Source organism: Spermophilus citellus, assembly GCF_964194105.1.
Source record: "Spermophilus citellus genome assembly, chromosome: 10".
NCBI classification, from domain to species: Eukaryota; Metazoa; Chordata; class Mammalia; order Rodentia; family Sciuridae; genus Spermophilus; species Spermophilus citellus.
The window spans coordinates 120,555,702-120,573,930 of NC_138197.1; the positions used below are offsets into that span (position 1 = coordinate 120,555,702).

Below are 18,229 nucleotides of genomic sequence, written 5' to 3' on the forward strand. Positions count from 1 at the left end.
ATTCATTCTGCCATTAACTGGAATCAGAAACCCTGTTATATATTTTTACACTCAATCTTAGCCACAAGTCTAAGAAGCAATGGATTATACATTTATATATTTTATTTATATATTTTAGATATCTTATATAAAACATAATACACTCAAACACACACAAACTAATATCTTTCTGAGCATACAGGGCAACGCACATGTCCATTACCCCGATGGTGATGATAGTTTCCTGAGTACATACTACATATCAAAGCATCCAGACTGTAGGCTTTAAAAATGTGCAGTTATGGTATGTCAGTTATATCTCAATAAAGCTGCAAAAAAGGAGGGAGCTAAAAATCCACCTGATTAAAACAGTTTCAGATTAAACATAAGTAGTTCTACTCCGAAAAACTAAGGGCTGATATTTTTAACTTAAGAAAGATGCATTAAAATGTAGAATAGGAACATGCAATCTCATTTGTATTCACAATCAGATTTCACAACCAAAACACATAAAATTTAGAATTATGCCGGATTTGGGAATAATACAGAAATTTAAGTCAGTTACTAATAATCATTATTTGGGCTTTAATTTTTTATTGTCTTAGAAGCTTTGCAATTGAAATTGGAAGTCCAACATCAAATTACTACAGGAAGAGGCTTTGTCAACAACTTCTGCTAGGATGTCAGCACCACAAAGGCAGGTACATTTTCTGTCTTATGACTGAGCACACAGATCCATGCTTGGCATACAGTAAAGACCCAAAACACATTTTTTAATTAGTAAATTAGAAAGATAGAGCATTGTCGGGTGTGGTAGTTCACACCGTAATCCCAGCAACTTAGGAATCTGAGGCAGGAGGATCACAAATTTGAAACCAGCCTGGCAACTTAGCAAGACCCTGTCTCAAAATACAAAATAAAAAGGACTGGTGATGTGGATCAGTGGTAGAACACCCCTGGGTTCAATCCCCAGTACCAAAAAACGAATAAATAAAAATAAAATAATAAAGAATATTACAAAATAACTTCAGAGAACTTAGAGTTCTCTGACAAGAGGTTTGAGGCAACAGAAATCAGTTTTGCCTGGAGTAGAAAAGGGCTAATAAGATTCTGCCAGGCAATTTGCTCCTGGGAAACCAATTCACAATCTTCTTTTTTTTTTTTTTCTTTCCTTTTAATTTATCTTAAGGATACCATTTTTGACTCATATCTAGCATTAAAGAAAGAGAAAATTTTAGACTTAAACTAAAGAACTTAAACTATAGTTGAAAACTCTTAAAACTCCAGAAATCATTGTGCTTTGTTTATTTTCCAATTGTACAACACTGCCACATATCTATATGAACATCTATATAAAAAAATTGAAAAAAATCTATCTATCTATCTATCTATCTATCTATATATATATATATATATATATATATATAATTTTATATACACTGTTGAAAAATTAAAATCCAGGAAAAGTAGTCAATTTAATCATCATATCTTTACAAATAAATTTGGACTTATGTAAGAGGTCAAGATAAAGCTGATTTGTATTCATCACTATTTAATTTCCTTGTTGAAATAGGAAATCTATTTTATTGATATATCTTTTCATCTAGTTTGACGGAATAACAAGCTCTAAGGACAAGTGACCTTCAATAGACTGAATGAATAGGCTGTCTCTGGTGTCTGAGGTTTTAAGCTCTCTGTCTTTCTACTTATTGAAGATCCACCTTATAATCCTCTAAGCTCATTTGTCCTGGTTCTCCTGCAGATAATCATAAAAATGATAAAACAAAAAGATTAAAGTAATCACCGAGTGGCCTTCTATAGCTATGATTTTCATTCCTAATCTTAGAAGTGAAAAGAAATATTTCACAAAAAAACATAATTGTTGAAAAGAAGTATTTTTTAACACATAAAATTTTAAAAGCCAGGGCTGGGGCTGGAGCTCAGTGATAGAGCGCTTGCCTAGCATGTGTGAGGCCCTGGGTTCGATCCTCAGCACCACAAAAAAGTAAATAAACAAAATAAAGGCATTGTATCCAACTACAGCTAAATAAATAAATAAAATTTTAAAAAAGTTAAAAACCAGCTTTCAAATAGTACTTGTTGAGGTTTTTCAAAAATTACATTCATTTGCTCTTCTGCCTAGAACCAGGAAGCACCGGCCACCACAGTGGAGACCACCAACCCCAAGTTCAGGTGGCAGTGGGTAGGCGTAAGAGGGAAGAGCAATTCCCAGGTGGAATGACGTCCAGGCAGGAGCTGGAGAGAGTGAGAAGGGAAGGAGAGGACCGCCCACTAACCCACAAGACACTTCAAAGAGAGAACCTGCTAGAATAAGGGAAAGTGACAGTTAGTTCTGAATGCAGTGAGTGGCTTCCAGCTGACAACGGACAGTTCAGCTCTGGGGTCAGGAAGGGAATGGAGAAGGGGACTGAGTGACCAGTGGGGGACAGCATGAAGCTACTGAGGGCGGATGTGTAAACATGTGTCAAGAAAGCCTCAGAAGCCGCCCGACAGTGACGCTCTGGCCTTCCCTCAGAATGGTAGCATTCCGCCTATGAGATCAACTTCTCCAAGCAACTTCAATGCCATAAACTAGAAGAGCACACCATGTCGCCACAGCTTCACACCCAAGTGACTGCTTCCTATCGACTCTTCTGTCTGGCTTTGCCAGAGAGAATAACCGACAGCTCCTCTACTTCAGCAAATGCATCAGCTGTCTGTCGGCTCTATCTGAACATGGGCTCTGACTCCAACAACCTCTCAGGACACCCTCTACTACCACCCCCATCCCAGCAACATCATCTCCAACTACATCATGGCAACGAGCTCCCAGCCGGGCTCCCTGCTTCAGTCTCTGGTGCCCATACCGCAACACGACAGTCAGAATAATCTGTTAAAGAACACTGCTCAGACCACACCACGGCTCTGCCCAGAATCTTCCAATGGTTTCCCTATTAGGAAGCAGCCAAAGTCCTTCCAGGAGACCACAGGTCCCTTATTGGCTGGCCCCTGGCTCATTCTCTAACCTCCTCTCCTAGGACCCCCCTGTTCACTTGGTCCTAGCACCATGGGCCTCCAAGGCGCCTTATCCAACACCGTGGTTCTCCAGCGTGAGTGTACCTCGGAATCGTCTGGAGAGCTTGCTAAAGAACAGATGGGGAGCTGGGGTTGTGGCTCAGCGGTAGAGCGATGGCCTAGCAAGTGTGAGGCCCTGGGTTCAATCCTCAGCACCACATAAAAATAAATAAATTAAAAGAAAGGTATTGTGTCCGACTACAACTAAAAAATAAATATTAAAAAAAAAAAAGAAACCGATGGCCGGGTCATCCCCCCCCCCCCCCACATTTCAACTCAGTGCTTTGGAAGAGGGCTGAGAAGTGGCACTTCTAACACATCTCTGACGCTGATGGTCAGAAGACTGCTCTAGAACCTTCCGTCCAACAGCAACCACAGGCCCAGCCTTGGGCTGTGCATTGCCTGGGACCTTCCTAGCTCAGCCTTGGAGGTTCACTTTCTTATTTCTCTCTGTTTATGTCTGATATATCTCTTTAGCAACACAATTCTGAAACTACAGAAGACAACTCTAGCCTTATTGCCTCAAAGAAAGGCTCAGTTAAGTCCGCCCTGCAGTGGGGACCTTAGCAATAAGCTCCCTGTGCTGAGCCGACCAGCTTTGGAATTCCCCTCTCTTAAGGTGAATAGAAAAATGCACATAAACAGACATATCTAGCACGAAATAGAATACAGCAGATGAAGTTTAAAAGAAGATTAAGACTAAATCCACTTCCAGGAGATTTAATGGTAATGTGATCAAATGAACCAGCAAAACTTCATTTGCAGTCAATTCTTTCTGAACCAGATTCCCTACAGTATGGCCTATTTTAAAATGGACCGGCATTTTAATCTATCACTTGAATCTAAACAAAGCTGGTCAGTGCTCAAGAACAACGCTTTCAGAGGTCTTTTCTTTAAGGTAAGCGAACCAGAACTTCACTCTTCCTGGCAAAGTGACTCAGAAGCCTGCTTCACTCTATCTATCAGAGCAAAGTTCATTTTCCAACAAGTGAAACTGGAGCCACCTTTCAACTTCCATTCCTTAACTTTCCTCTTCCTTGACTGTTGCCACTTCTGTTTTCAAGACCTTTATTCTCTCCTGCCAAAAGGGCTCTTGGATTGAGTTCCACCTAAGTGACCCACGAGTTCTCACAAGAAAATGAAGTGGGGAAAGCAGCAGGTAGGAGACCTGTGCGCAATTTCACTAACTCTCAGAACCTCAGTGAAGCTACGTGGGTTTCTTCTCTCTCTTCTTCAGATATTCTCAACACACAGTCCAGCTGGTGTCAAAGGATCAAGTGTTAAAATCAATATTCACGGTCACTAAATGTCATCATATAATGAACTAATGGGATATAAGAATAAATATGAAACTCAAATTTTAAGCATTTTATCATAATTTCATTATTAGAATTTTTTAAAAAATGATTTTTTTAGTACTGAGAGCTGCTAGATGACCTTGTGGTTACTATTCTCATATCTGCAATGCTAGGTACTTTCCAACCAAGTCACTGAAGAACCAAGATTATTTTAGGCTAGCTTTGTCAGTCTAGATGGTGCTATGAACAGTGTCACCAAATTATTAGACTTTCTTTCCTATCAGGGATTAATTGCTGAGATCAAAGACTGATCTTCAAGCCCCAGTATAACTACGGCCCCAAAAGATTACAGTTGACAGTGATGATACAATCGTTGAAATAATTCCAAAACTGAAGCTTTGTGAACCATTTGAAGAGGATGCTTTCTAAATATCCTCAGGTGACTATAATTGTCCTAATTTATGTTTTTATTTTAATTATTGAAATGCATTTATGGCTTTATGATATCACTTGAGGAAAAAAATTGTCCTTTTGTTTAAGGACATTGGATCTAAAAGTGTATGGAAGTAGAGGAATATAACTGGATTTAAAGATACAAAAAAAGGTAAGGAATCTCTAACTACATGTCCATTTTTATTGCCAATTTCAGTATCTTCCCAAAAGTAGAATGATAGAATTTTTGTAACAGGTGTCACGTAAAAAATATTTGCACACTTCAAGGTATATCCACTTGGTTACTTCACAAAGTTACAGTCAAAGAACTGCTTTTTTTCTGCAAACAGCCACGGGTTATTAGTTAGTAAGTCCTATTATGTTGGTATTGTTACCTGAAGAATGTAATATTAAGTCTCTTTTGTTCAAGGAACTGTTTTAAATGTATATCTTCTTTTCTACCTTGTTTCAATAACTTGCAGAAGTATCTAACAAGGCAGGTTCAAATTCTCTTTTATGTCATGTAATTTTTTCAAAATTTAAATAAAGCTTTCATTCCTAGACTCTGGATCAATAACACTCTAAATCTGGGAAAGAGAGGCCCTAGCTCTGAGACTTCAGGTTTAGAGGGCTCCACCTTGGCCCTCCTTTAGCTATGTCCCTCCACTAAGGAGAGGCATTCACAGGCCCCCCCGACTCTGCCCACCTGAGATCTAAGCCTGTGCCTCTCCCATCTCCAGGCCATCCTCTGGATGCCCAGGACCATAAAGTTCCCTGTCCAAATAGCCTGGAGCCCCTTGTTGACTTCTCCCTCCAGCTGGTGCTGCTGAACACAGATCATGCCACCAGTAAGTGCAGGCCCAATCCAAGGAGTGCGGGGTGGTTGCTGCTGAAGGCACAGCTGAGGGTGGACGTGAGGCCTGAGATGGGCACAAAGCCTTTCAAAGTGCCATGCAGACAGCCAGGGGGAAGGGGCTGGCCTCAGACCAGAGCCCAGCTGTCTCCACACCACCAGCTCCAAAGCAGAAGCCAAGATGAACAAGAATTCTAAATGTGCTCTTGGACTTATAGGTCTTCTTACAGATACACTAGGGGTTGGGTTTGGTTTTGCCTTACAGGGCTGGGGGCCTACACAAACCCAGGCCTTGAACAGGCAAGTGCTAAAGATACATTTGTTAAGGGAGAGAGAAAGATTTTTTAGTAAGGTTCAAAAATTGTTGTGTAACTTTAAACTATGTAGATCTGTCTTGAATCTCCATGTGAATTCTGCCCACAGACCATTCTGGAACGCCTGTAGGATACGACCTTATCACATTGATAAACAGCACTAACTGGGATGGTCTCTTCTTCTTAGATTTTGACGTGGCTGACTCATTTTTATGATTCAGGTTCCAGCTCACCTGTCACCTCCTGGGTGGAGCCTCCATGTATAACCTGGAGCAGACCTCAGAATCACCCTTCCACAGCACCCATTCTTTTTTCTTCACTACCTTTACTGATATCCGGAGTGATCTATGTACACTCCATCTGCCTTGTTAACTTATGGACTAGATGGACTTTACCTTAGTCCAGGGGTTATTGTTGCATATTTCATGGTGCAGATCATCCCAGATCTGGCCAAGACACTGCCTTGTATCTTTTTTTGTCATTTCCCTGTTTTGGGGTTGGTTTTGTTTTTTAAGTACTTCTTTATTTTCTGGCACAAGATGTTCCAGGTTCATCTTGTACTTTTCTGATGCAGCCCAAGGAGCTTTTATCGCTCTCTAGTCCTTTCAATATTCAATAATCACAGTGACTTCATGCTATAGGCTAACGGGAAGTTACCAAAGTAATTCTACTCTATGAGGTTTAGCTCCACCTACACGACTAGCCAAGTGACTAGAGATCATCCCGAGTCACGAGCTAACTTAAAGAGTAATTTACGATCCTAGAATTTCCCCTAAAGAAGAAAAAGTACAAAAGGATCTTCATACAGTTTTGCTTATATTAGTAAATCATTAGAAAGAGCTCACATATCCAATGCTGGATGAATCCAACTGTTGCAGAGTACTACAACATAAAAGTACAGAGCTGATGAAGACAACGACACTGACATGGAATATGACCAGGATGTATTCTTAAGTGGAGACCACAGATTATAAAAGAGAACATACGGGATTCCAGTTTCTTTTTAAAATGCCCAATGTTATATACATTATGATACCCTATCCACATATAAATACAGATATGAAAGTATAGGGCCGGGGTTGTGGCACAACGGTAGAGCGCTCACCTAGCACGTGCGAGGCCCTGGGCTCGATCCTCAGCACCACAAAAAAATAAATCAGCAAAATAAAGGTATTGTGTAAAACTAAAAAAATAAATATTAAAAAAAGGATGAAAGTATAGAAGAATCTACACCAAAATATTACTAGTGGTCATGTCCAGGTGGAAAAGTAAGGTGGTTTGGGATTTTCTTTATTCTTTTCTCTCTTTTCATTTTTATAATAAGCACATGTTGCTTTAACAGTCATGGAAATTTTAAATATCCTTCAGCCCATCAGAGCCAGAAGACTCTGAGCATCTGACTTACCCCATCAAAGGAGACAAGTAGGTTACTTCTCGTGACAAACACAGGTCTCTAGCTCTCAGATCAGACAACCCTGAGGACACTCAATTTATGGGATCAGTTACAACCCTAAGGGCCAGAGACTCAGACAGACAGAGGGAAAAACTTTTTTCCTGATACAAGTTCTTCCTAATAAAGGAAATAGTATAAGTGATACATACACTATGAGGTAGGAAAAAACTTACTGCGGTGGACAATCTGGATGCCAGTGTCATTTCCAAGTTCCCTTTGAGACCGAGAAGGGCAGGAACTAAAATGAAAACTTCTGTTACGTTTTTGAACACCTCCCAGTGCTGAAAAAAAAAATTTAAAAAATAAGAAAAATAAAAATTTCTGATGTTATTTAAAAACCACCTTAAAACAAAAACATTTCGAAAAATCCCCTTTCTCCCCACTCCCCAACTTTGCACCGACATCCTGAAGTGCCACACTGGTCACCAAAACAGGGAACATATAGCTTAGCCCTACCTGCTGTGCGTTGGGGCTTTAGAAGACTCAGGGGCAGTAGTGGTGACAGCCGACAGTCACTACCTCACATTCTATACTAGCACACAACACACAATCCCAAAACTTGTGAATTTTTCATCACTTTATGACGGCAAGAGTTAGCATAACTAGGTTAAAAGCACAGGCTCTAAAACCAGACCTTCTGAATTTGAACCTTGGTTCCAACACTAATTACAACAACCTCACAAGAAAATTACACTACTATGATTACCAAATTTCACAAATTAAGAAATAAAGATTCAAGGGCTGGGGTTGTGGCTCAGTGGTATGCCGCTCGCCTAGCACATGAGAGGCACTGGGTTCGATCCTCAGCACCACATAAAAATAAATAAATAAAATAAAAAGGTACTGTGATCAACTACAATGAAGAAAATACGTTAAAAAAAAGAAATAAAATAAATTATGCTAGATGGCATACTCCTGTCATTCCACCAGCTCAGGAGGCTGAGGCGGGAGGACTGCTACCTCAAGGCCAGCCTCAGCAATTCAGCAGGGTCCTAAGCAACTTAGTGAGACCCTGTCTCAAAAATATAAAGGGGGGCTGGGGATGTGGCTCAAGCGGTAACATGCTTGCCTGGCATGCGCGGCACTGAGTTGGATCCTCAGCATCACATACAAATAAAGATGTTGTGTCCGCCGAAAACTAAAAAATAAAATATTAAAAAATTCTCTCTCTCTCTCTCTTAAAAAAATATATAAAGGGCTAGGGATGAGGCTCAATGATGTGAATAAGTGCCCCAGGGTTAAATCCCCAGTACCAAAAAATAATATAAAAAAGAAATGAAGATCCAGACATATTCAATGATTTTCCCAAGGTCAAAAGATGGGAATGCAATTGACTTCAGTTCTGAGCAGTCCTGGGTTCTGTCCCCCTATTTTAGGGTGTGAAGCCAAGAGGGTGTAGAATACAAGATCATAAACAGCACTAAACCAGAATAATAAAATTTTAATAATATTATCAATGATAGTAAATAAAATTTGGGTTTTTAAATTTTTTTTGTAATTGTAGATAGACAGAATGCCTTTATTTTATTCGTTTATTTTTATGTGGTGCTGAGGATCCAACCCAGTGCCTCATGCATGCTAGGCAAGCGCTCTGCAGCTGAGCCACAGCCCCAGCCCCTAAAGTTTGTTTTTCTGGCCATGGATCTGTCACAACCTAGCTGCATGATCCTAGATGACTCACATTATCTTTCTAATCTTAATTTTTCATTTATGAAATGAAGATAACATCCACCCTGTCTAGCCCTTGAAGAAATACTACGACAGTTAAATAAGAGATAAGAAAGTACTTATGCTAAACTGAAAAGACCACATAAATACTTTAATAACATAAAATGATATTTTAAAAATGCTATTAAGATATGATTGCCACAGTAGGAGATTTTATGGGCTAAGAATAGTAACTTCATGCCAAAAAGTATCAGGAACACACATCTTATCACTAATACCAAGACAGGTGAGAAAATAAAATTTAAACCCATCAGATAAATGAAAGAAAAGTACAATTTGTTCCCAAAGTTTCCCTATAGGCTATTCCAAACAAGTGTATAACTGGGAAGCTGGGTGCAGTAGTACACACCTATAATCCCAGCAACTCAGGAGGCTGAGGCAGGAGGATGCAAAGCCAGCCTCAACAATGAAGTGAGGCCCTGTCTCATAATAAAAAATAAAAAGGGTTGGGGAGGTGGCTCAGTGGTAAAGAACCTCTGCGTTCAAAAAATAATAATAAAAAAAGTATAACTGGGGCTTAAAGAGTTCAGAAATGTTTGTCAGATCAGTCCTATAAAATCCCAGTTAAAAGATCCAACTAAGGATATGGGGAGGCGTGGGGGGGAGTGGGGGCAGGCCAGAGACGTAGCTCAGTGGTAAAGCACTTATCTGGCATATACAGGGCCCTGGGTTCCGTCCCTAGCGCAAATGCACGCACGCACACACATGCACACACGCACACACATGCACACACACAAAAAAAAAGAAAAGGAAGGAAGGAAGGAGGAAGGAAGGAAGGAAGGAGGAAGGAAGGAAGGAAGGAAGGAAGGAAGGAGGAAGGAAGGAAGGAAGGAAGGAAGGAAGGAAGGAGGAAGGAAGGAAGGAAGGAGGAAGGAAGGAAGGAAGGAAGGAAGGAAGGAAGGAAGGAAGGAAGGAGGAAGGAAGGAAGGAAGGAAGGAAGGAAGGAAGGAAGGAAGGAAGGAAGGAAGGAAGGAAGGAAGGAAGGAAGGAAGGACTGGGATTCCAGTGGCACCCTAGATCTCTAGTCTTGATAAAAATAGGTCATCAGTGTTGTCCATGTTTTCTAATGGGTTAAAATTCTCCTATGGAGACCTGGGGAGGTAGCTCAGTGGCAGAGTACTTGCCTAGTGAGGCCCTGGTCTCCATCTCCAGAGCCTCACACACAAAAAAAATTGAGTGTGCTAATAGAATAGCCTCCTTCCAGGCCGGAATGACAGTGATGGCCATGACGATGTGAATAACAGGTGATAACAGTGACACTAACAGTATCTAACCTGCACTCACTGCTCCAGACCCTGTTCTTTAGACTCCCGCATTTCATCTCAACCACAGACCTAGGAGCCAGGTACGGCTTTTATCAAATCCCAGACATGATTCTAGAATACATTTTAGATCATTTTCCTCACACCTACCTAGACAGAAACAATGGGCTGATGTCACACTTTGGGCCTGCTGAGATGTACCCCTTTGGGCTACTCTTTTCTAGTCCAATTCAAATCAAAAATTTATAACCAAACAGAATTACTATGTGATCCCCAACGACTCGGCACTGGTGTGATGGCAGTAAGAGATGTGAATCACTGACTTCCTATCTTTGCCCCAAACATTCTTTTCTCTCCACCGCCAGGCCTGTGCTAGAAGCTCCCAAACTTTCTTAGTCCTGGCACTCTCAGTATCTCAGAAAGGTGTTCATGGCATCTCTAGGACAAAAGAAATATGTAGAAGTCCTATTATTAAGTAGTTGTCTCGAAATAATAAGTATTTTCCCCAAAAATTTAGTAGTCATTTGTTTCTGAAGGTATCCTTCAGAAACTAAAAAGAAAGTCTTTCCAAGACCAGAAAAATTCAGAAAATTCATCCCCACAGCTGACTTTAGCAGAAGTGTGTGAGGGAGTCCCAAGCTAGACGCAAAAGGATGGGACCGCTCAAGACACCAGGCAGAAGCACAAAGCGCGCTACAGCAGACACGGAAGGGAGGAAGAGGAGGACCTACCAACATCGAAAGAGACAATTCAGTAAAAAAAAAAAAAAACATAATGGCATTTCATATAATCATGATTATTTACTAATAGAATAATGTGTGCCTGTTGGGCACTGTGTAACCTGTCAGGTCTTGGAACTGGACATTATCATCTTCATTTCTTATTTTATATTGGTTTTCTGAGACACTTTTTTTTTTGGGGGGGGGCGTCAGTACTGGAATTGAACCCAGGGCCTTGTGTATGCTAGGCAAGCACTCTAACACTCAGCTACATCTCCAGCCCTTTTCTTTTCTTTCTTTCTTTCTTTTTTTTTTTTTTTGAAGCAGGGTCTTACTAAATGGCCAAGACTGACCTCCAACTTGTGATCCTCCTGCCTCGGCCTCCTGAGTAGCTGGGATTACAGGTGTGTGCCACCTCTTACCACAGATACTTTCTCTTTAATCACAGGAGGAGGACCTACCAACACCAAAAACCAAGCCTCAAAGATGAGCAAGAAGAAAGGAACACGGGTAGACACAGGGGACAACCTGCAAAAACATGCATCAAACGACAAGAGCATGTCACTACTTATCAATCAAACCCTGGGAGTAAGAAGAGAAAATTCTCCGCGTAGATTCAGACCGGCTGACTGGATTACAACAAAACACAAAAGCAGCACCGGGGACTCGGGGACAGGCACGTTCCCTACAGGAAGCTCACTTCCTGGTAAAGCCACCGAGTAGAGTGGAGGGACAGAGAAGGCCATCACACAGAGGGAACCCCAAGGAGCAGGACAAAGGTGGGCCAACAGAGCAGCTCACCAGGCAACCACATGGGATCCCCTCAACAAGGAAATATCAATTGTAAATAGACACACACCCCCTGCTGGGACCCTCCCAATGACACAAAACAAACCTGAGCAGACAAAAGTGGGAGAGAAGCTCCAATACAGTAACAGACACCCCACTGTCACCAGCGCACAGTCCATCTAACAAAGAAGACCATGAAGAACCATCAGAATCAAACCAAACCATGGGCCAGATGGACCTCACAGCGTTCATCCAGGAAGAAGGGGAAGAATACGTACTGGAGAAATGCGCCTAACAGAAAATCTAAGACGGACACAGTAACTGAAATACAAACGGATGGAACAAATGTCTATGAAAAGAAAATTCACCAAAAGGAAGGAAGGAAGGAAGGAAGGGAGGGAGGGAGGGAGGGAGGGAGGGAGGGAGGAAGGAAATCTGATTAGTCCGGAGGCTTTTAAAAACCCGAGTTATAGTTGGGTGTAGTGTGTGCACCTGTCCCAGCAACCAGGCAGGTTGCAGCAGGAGGATCAACTGAGCCAGGAGCTGAAAACCAGCCTGGCAGATAAACTTCCCAGAGAGAGAGTTCCAGGCCAAGAGGTCTTCGTCAAGAATCATAGCAAACATAAACCCTTACAAAGAATAGAAAGGGAAAGAGTATTTTCAAATCCATTTAAGGGACCAGCATTACCTTGATACAGAAATCTGCCAGCTACAAAGACCATTACAGGTTAATCTTACCCACAGATACACGTGCCAAAATTCTCAACAAAACATTAGCAAACTTGACCAGAGTTTTACAAAAGCAACATTTAGACTGGTTATATTTATTCCAGAAATGTAGGGTTTAATAAATGTTATTGAACATTGCAATAAAGGAAAAAATCAATATATCAATAAAAAGAGAAAAAGCATTTGATCAGTCAACATCCATGCACATTTTTTTAAAAAAAGAAACATTAGTAAGCTTAAAAAAGAGAGTCTTGCCGGGCGTGGTGGTGCACGCCTGTATCCCATAATCCCAGTGGCTCGGGAGCTGAGGTAGGAGAATTGCAAGTTCAAAGCCAGCCTCAGAAACTTAGTGAAGTCCCAGGTAACTCAGTGAGACCCCATCTCTGAAAAAAATACAAAGGGGGTGGCCTGGGGACATGGCTTAGTGGGTAAGCTCCCCTGGATTCACTCCCCAATACCAAAAAAAAAAGTCTTAATTTGATAAAGAGTATTATAAAACCCAATAGCAAAACCCATGTTTAATGGTGAAATGTGGGAAGCTCTGGGAACTAGAAAGCTTCCTGCTGTCACAGCTTCTAACAGGCCCCGAACTGATCAGCAAGAAAAAGTAGTCCAGTGCACGAGGCTCAGGGGAAAATGCGATTTTTTACAGGCGATGGTTAGTTATGCTGAAGAAATTCAAAATGAATCTACACATAAATTATTAACCTTAACACAGGACTTTAACAAAGTTGCTGGACACAGGTCAATAAAGAAAAAACAATTTACATACCTACAACACACAGAAAATGGATTTCTTAGGGAACCATACCACTGACACCAACATCAAATAGCATCAAATAACCGGGAATGAATCTAATCAAAAAATGTAAAAGTTCTATGTTCAAAACTAAAACAGCTGGGGCTGGGCTCTGTGATGGAGCGCTTGCCTAGTACATGGGAGGCACCGGGTTTGAACCTCAGGGTTTGAGGCCCGGGGTTTGATCCTCAGCACCGCATAAAAAAATAAAGTTATTTAAAAAAAAAAAAAAAACTCTAAAACACCCCTGAGGGCAATGGAAGCGATCCTTCTTGGGAGTAGCTCGAGGAGAGTGCTTGCCCAGCCAGCGCAAGGCCCTGGATTCGATTCCAGTATTAAAAACAAAACAGAGTGACCTCCACAGAGGACGGGTCGAGGCCGCGTTAGATCACCAAGCGCTGAGAGTCGATTCTCCCCGAGGTGAAACGCAATCGAAATCACAACTGCAGCGACTGTTTCTGTGGAAACTGACAGAACTATACCAGAATGCAGGTGGATGGTTGTAGTTGGACAGAATATGTTTATTTTATTTATTTATTTTTATGTGGTGCTGAGGATTGAGCCCAGGGCCTTGCAGTGCTAGGCGAGCGCTCTACCACTGGGCCACATACTTTATACAAAGATATGAAAAATTGTGTTCTATATGTGTCATAAGAATTAGAATACATTCCGCTATCATGTATTTAAAAAAAAAAATCCATGAATAATCCCAGCACAGGGCCACAAGCCTGTAATACCAGGAACTCAGGAGGCTAAGGCAGGATGATCTTAAATTCAAACCCAGCCTGGGCAATTTAGAGAGACCCAGTCTCAAAAATAAAATAGGCCAGGCACAAAGGTAAAAGCCTATCAGCTCAGGGATGCCGAGATAGGAGGAGCAGGATCAAAAGTTCAAGGCCAGCCTCAGGAATTTAGCAAGAGCCTCAGCAACTTAATGAGAATCTGTCTCAAAATATTAAAAGGGCTGAGGATATAGCTCAGTGGTAAAGTACCACTGGGCTCAATTCCCAGTTCTGGGAAGTAGGGGGGCAGATGGAAATGCAGAGGGCAAAGAATCACTGAAGCACTTCTGAGGATGAACAAGGCAAGGAGAACACCTCTACTCCATACCAAGACTTGTACCAGAGCCAGGGGACAGCAGGGATGGAGCCAGGATCCTTAAACACACAAAGGACCTAGGGCACAGGCACCCCATGCAGACCGCACCTGACTCACCACAAGGAGCAGGGCCAGGCAGTGGCCAAAGTTCAGTCTGCTTTGTTTTCCTTTCAAAATTTGACATATTATTTTGAGAGCAATTATGTAACAGCATAGATACAACAGGAAATGTACGTGGAAAGAAAAAATACAGCCCCCACTTCCCACTCTGAACAAAAAGTCCGTCCAGGCAAGGGATGGTCTAAAAGCAAAAGGAAGCACCAAAGCACTAAGAAGGTGACATAAGGACATCTTAATTACCACAGGGTATGGGAGGATTTCTTAAAGAGACAAGACAAACCAAGGGAAAGTAGGAGGAAGAAATGTTTCAAAGTTAAGAAGTTTTCCTCATCAAAATGCACCAAGGAAAGAATAAAAAGGCAAGCCAGGGGAATAGATATTTTTAATACATAGAACTAAAAAGCTTATATTCAAGAAATATAAATAACTCCTACAAGCCTCTAAGAAAAACAGAAAAAAATCAGCAAGGACATTTTACCAGGCATATCCAAATGGTCAGCATGCATCATCAGTCATCAGAGAAATCCCCACTAACACCATGATGAGAAGCCACCCGCACATGTGAGAATCCCTGAAATTAGAAAGACCAGATTCCAAGTATAAATAAGCACACAGACCAGTGGGATCTCTTGTACACTGCTAACTGGAGGGAAAATTGGTACAATTAGTTTGGAAAGCCACCTCACATCTATTAAACTTGAGTACCTACATATTCTGAGACCTGGAAATCCCATATCTATACACAGAGCCAACAAATTTGTACACACGGACACCTACAATCGAGGAGAGTGCTTGCCCAGCTAAGCACACCCTTTCTCTTAATGTCCATCAATAGTAGAATAGAGAAATTGCAGGACATTCATACAATGGAGTACTATGCAGCAATGAAAATAAATGAAAGTACAGTCCCATGAAACTTACGGACACAAAGGCTAATGAAGGATTGTACAGATGCTGTTTCTTGAGCTGGTTGATGGTTATATGGCAGTTTGTAATATAAAAATCCACCAAGCTCTAATGTTTTTGCTTTGTACACTCTGAATGTATTAAGTTTTACAAATAAAAAGTTTTTAAAAGCATAAATAAAATCCTTCAAAACATTTACATACTGTTTTTGCCATTTTTAGTACTAAGGTTTGACACTATAAAGTCATGAGGCCAGTAGTCCTAAAGTCCACAGGACCTTTAATTAATTATACATGTGCTATTTTTTCCAACACTAACAAGACACAAGCAAACACCACACCGGAGGAATGCACATGAAGAGCCACGTAAATACTCTGCCACTCTGTCCCCTAACATGTTATTCTTATAGGAGCCACCAGCTAAATGGTGTTTCTTCACAATGATTAGTATATCAGAAAAAAAATCCAACCAAAGACAGCTTATCCACTGTGGCATCTGTGACACCGTCATAATAACCTGAAACAATCATATTTCAAATGTTAGGTGGGGTCGGTCCCCCTTTGGTGTTATCTTCTGTTAAAAAAAAACTTAATACAGTTCCTTTTGCCCTCTGCTGGTGGGAATGTTTCTATTTGTGTACATTTCCATTTAGATAAAAATGCTATCTACTGATGGCTCAGAGTCACAAATAACCTGAGATTCTTTTAGGAAGCAAATAATAAAAAGCAAATTACAAGATACCCTGCCTAACACACTGGCTGTGGTCAACTTTCCTCGGAAGGATGAAAACTGATGGTAAATGATAGCACATTTTGACAATTTACTACTTTAGAAAAATAGTTCTGTAACCACAATACATTTAAGTGGCACGGGAGGACAGGGTTTGACCTAGAACCTTTTGTTTGTATGTGGTGCTGAGGATTGAACCCGGGCCGCACGCATGCCAGGCGAGCGCACTACCGCTTGAGCCACATCCCCAGCCCCCACAATACATTTAAACCCCCTACAAATCAGTAAGTAGCACATCCATTTTTAAAATGAATAAAAGATACAAAAATAGTAATTGACAGAAAAAAATCACCATGGCTAAAATAAAGACATGGAAAACACAAAACATTAAGAACCATCAAAAAACGCTGAGGGCTGGGTGAAGCTCAGGGCTGGAGCACCTGCCTAGCAAGCACGTGGCTTGAGTTCACCCCCAGCACCAAGAAACCAGTAGAAAGATAAAGTTGATTAAAACCCAATAATATTTTCCCACAACTTGGCAAAAATTAAAAAGATCAAGAATACCCAGCGCTGATATGGTGTAGGAAAATAAGAGTATCATGTATCTATGGTAGGAGTGCAAGATGGGACATATCTGCAAAATTATAAACACACACACTCCCTAACACCCAGCAGACTCATGTTTTGATTGTTGAATTACAGTTTTACCTAATAATGGACTTCGTTGTGATATCCTCACAGATGCACAGTCAAAATTTGGCTTGTTTCATCCTTTGTACCCCCACTTCCTCTCCCCTTCTCCCTCGGGTCTCCTGGTCTATTTTCCTAAGGTCCCTTTTCTTTCCTTCTACTCTGGGGCTTCCACATGAGAGAAAAACCTATGGCCCTGCATTTTCTGGTTCTGACTAATCCCACTTGACAGAATGTTCTCGAGTTCCATCCTTTTCCCTGCAAATGACATGATTTCATTTTTCATATGGCTAAATAAACTTCTGTTGTATACACCACATTATCCAGTCGTCTGCTGTTGGACACCTAAGCAGATTCCATGACTTGGCGATTCTGAATTGTGCTGCTATAAACATGGGAATGCAAGGATCGCTGTAGTGTGCTAATTCCTTTGGATAAACACCCAGGAGTGGTAGAGCCGGGTCATGTGGTGGTGCTACGACCAGTCTTTTGAGAATCCTCCTTGCTGACCTCCACAATGGCTACCGTAATTTACAGCCCCACCAATAGCATAGAAGTGTTTCTTTTTCCTGCAACTTTGCCAGCATTTATTATTATTTGTATTTTTGTGGGAAGTTTACTGGGAATTGAACTCAGCGGTACTTTACCACTTAGGTACATATCCAGTCCTTTTTATTTTTTATTTTGAGACAGGGTCTATGTTTCTGAGGGTCTCACTAAATCGCTGAGGCTGGCCTTGAACTTTGATCCTCCTGCTTCAGCCTCCAGTTAACAGGAGTGTGCCTATGAGCTCGGCCATATCTGTATTCAATGACTGACAATCTGACTAGAAGGAGACGAAATCTCAGTGTAATTAGATTTGCATCTTCCTAATTGCAAAAGGTGTTGAACATTTTTTCATGTATTTGTTGGCCATTTGAATTTCAGAATCTCTTTTTTGGGTGCAGGGTACTGGGGACTGAACTCAGGGGCCCTTGACCACTGAGCCACATCCCCCGCCCTATTTATATATTTTATTTAGAGAAAGGGTCTCACTGAGTTGTTTAGCACCTCGCTTTTGCTGAGGCTGGCTTTGAACTCGCCATCCTCCTGCCTCAGCCTCCTGAGCCACTGCGTCCGGCAGAAATCTCATTTTTAAGATGTATTCTATGAGCTGGGCATCATAGCACATGCCTATAATCCCAGTTACTCAGGAGGCTGAAGCAAGAGGATCTCAAGTTTGAGGCCAACCTAGGCAACTTAAGGAAACCCAGTCT

General features: G+C 41.3%; 1 protein-coding gene across 4 annotated transcripts in view; it reads right to left on the reverse strand.

Annotated features, from left to right (window-relative positions):
- Positions 1-18,229, reverse strand: part of SLC41A2 (solute carrier family 41 member 2) — a 120,293-nt gene that overhangs the window by 77,524 nt on the left and 24,540 nt on the right. For all 4 annotated transcript variants that reach the window (XM_081311397.1, XM_081311396.1, XM_081311398.1 and 1 more), the window contains one exon: positions 7,578-7,685. In XM_081311397.1, the coding sequence (XP_081167523.1) occupies positions 7,578-7,685 (108 nt within the window). The remainder of the gene's footprint in view (positions 1-7,577; positions 7,686-18,229) is intronic.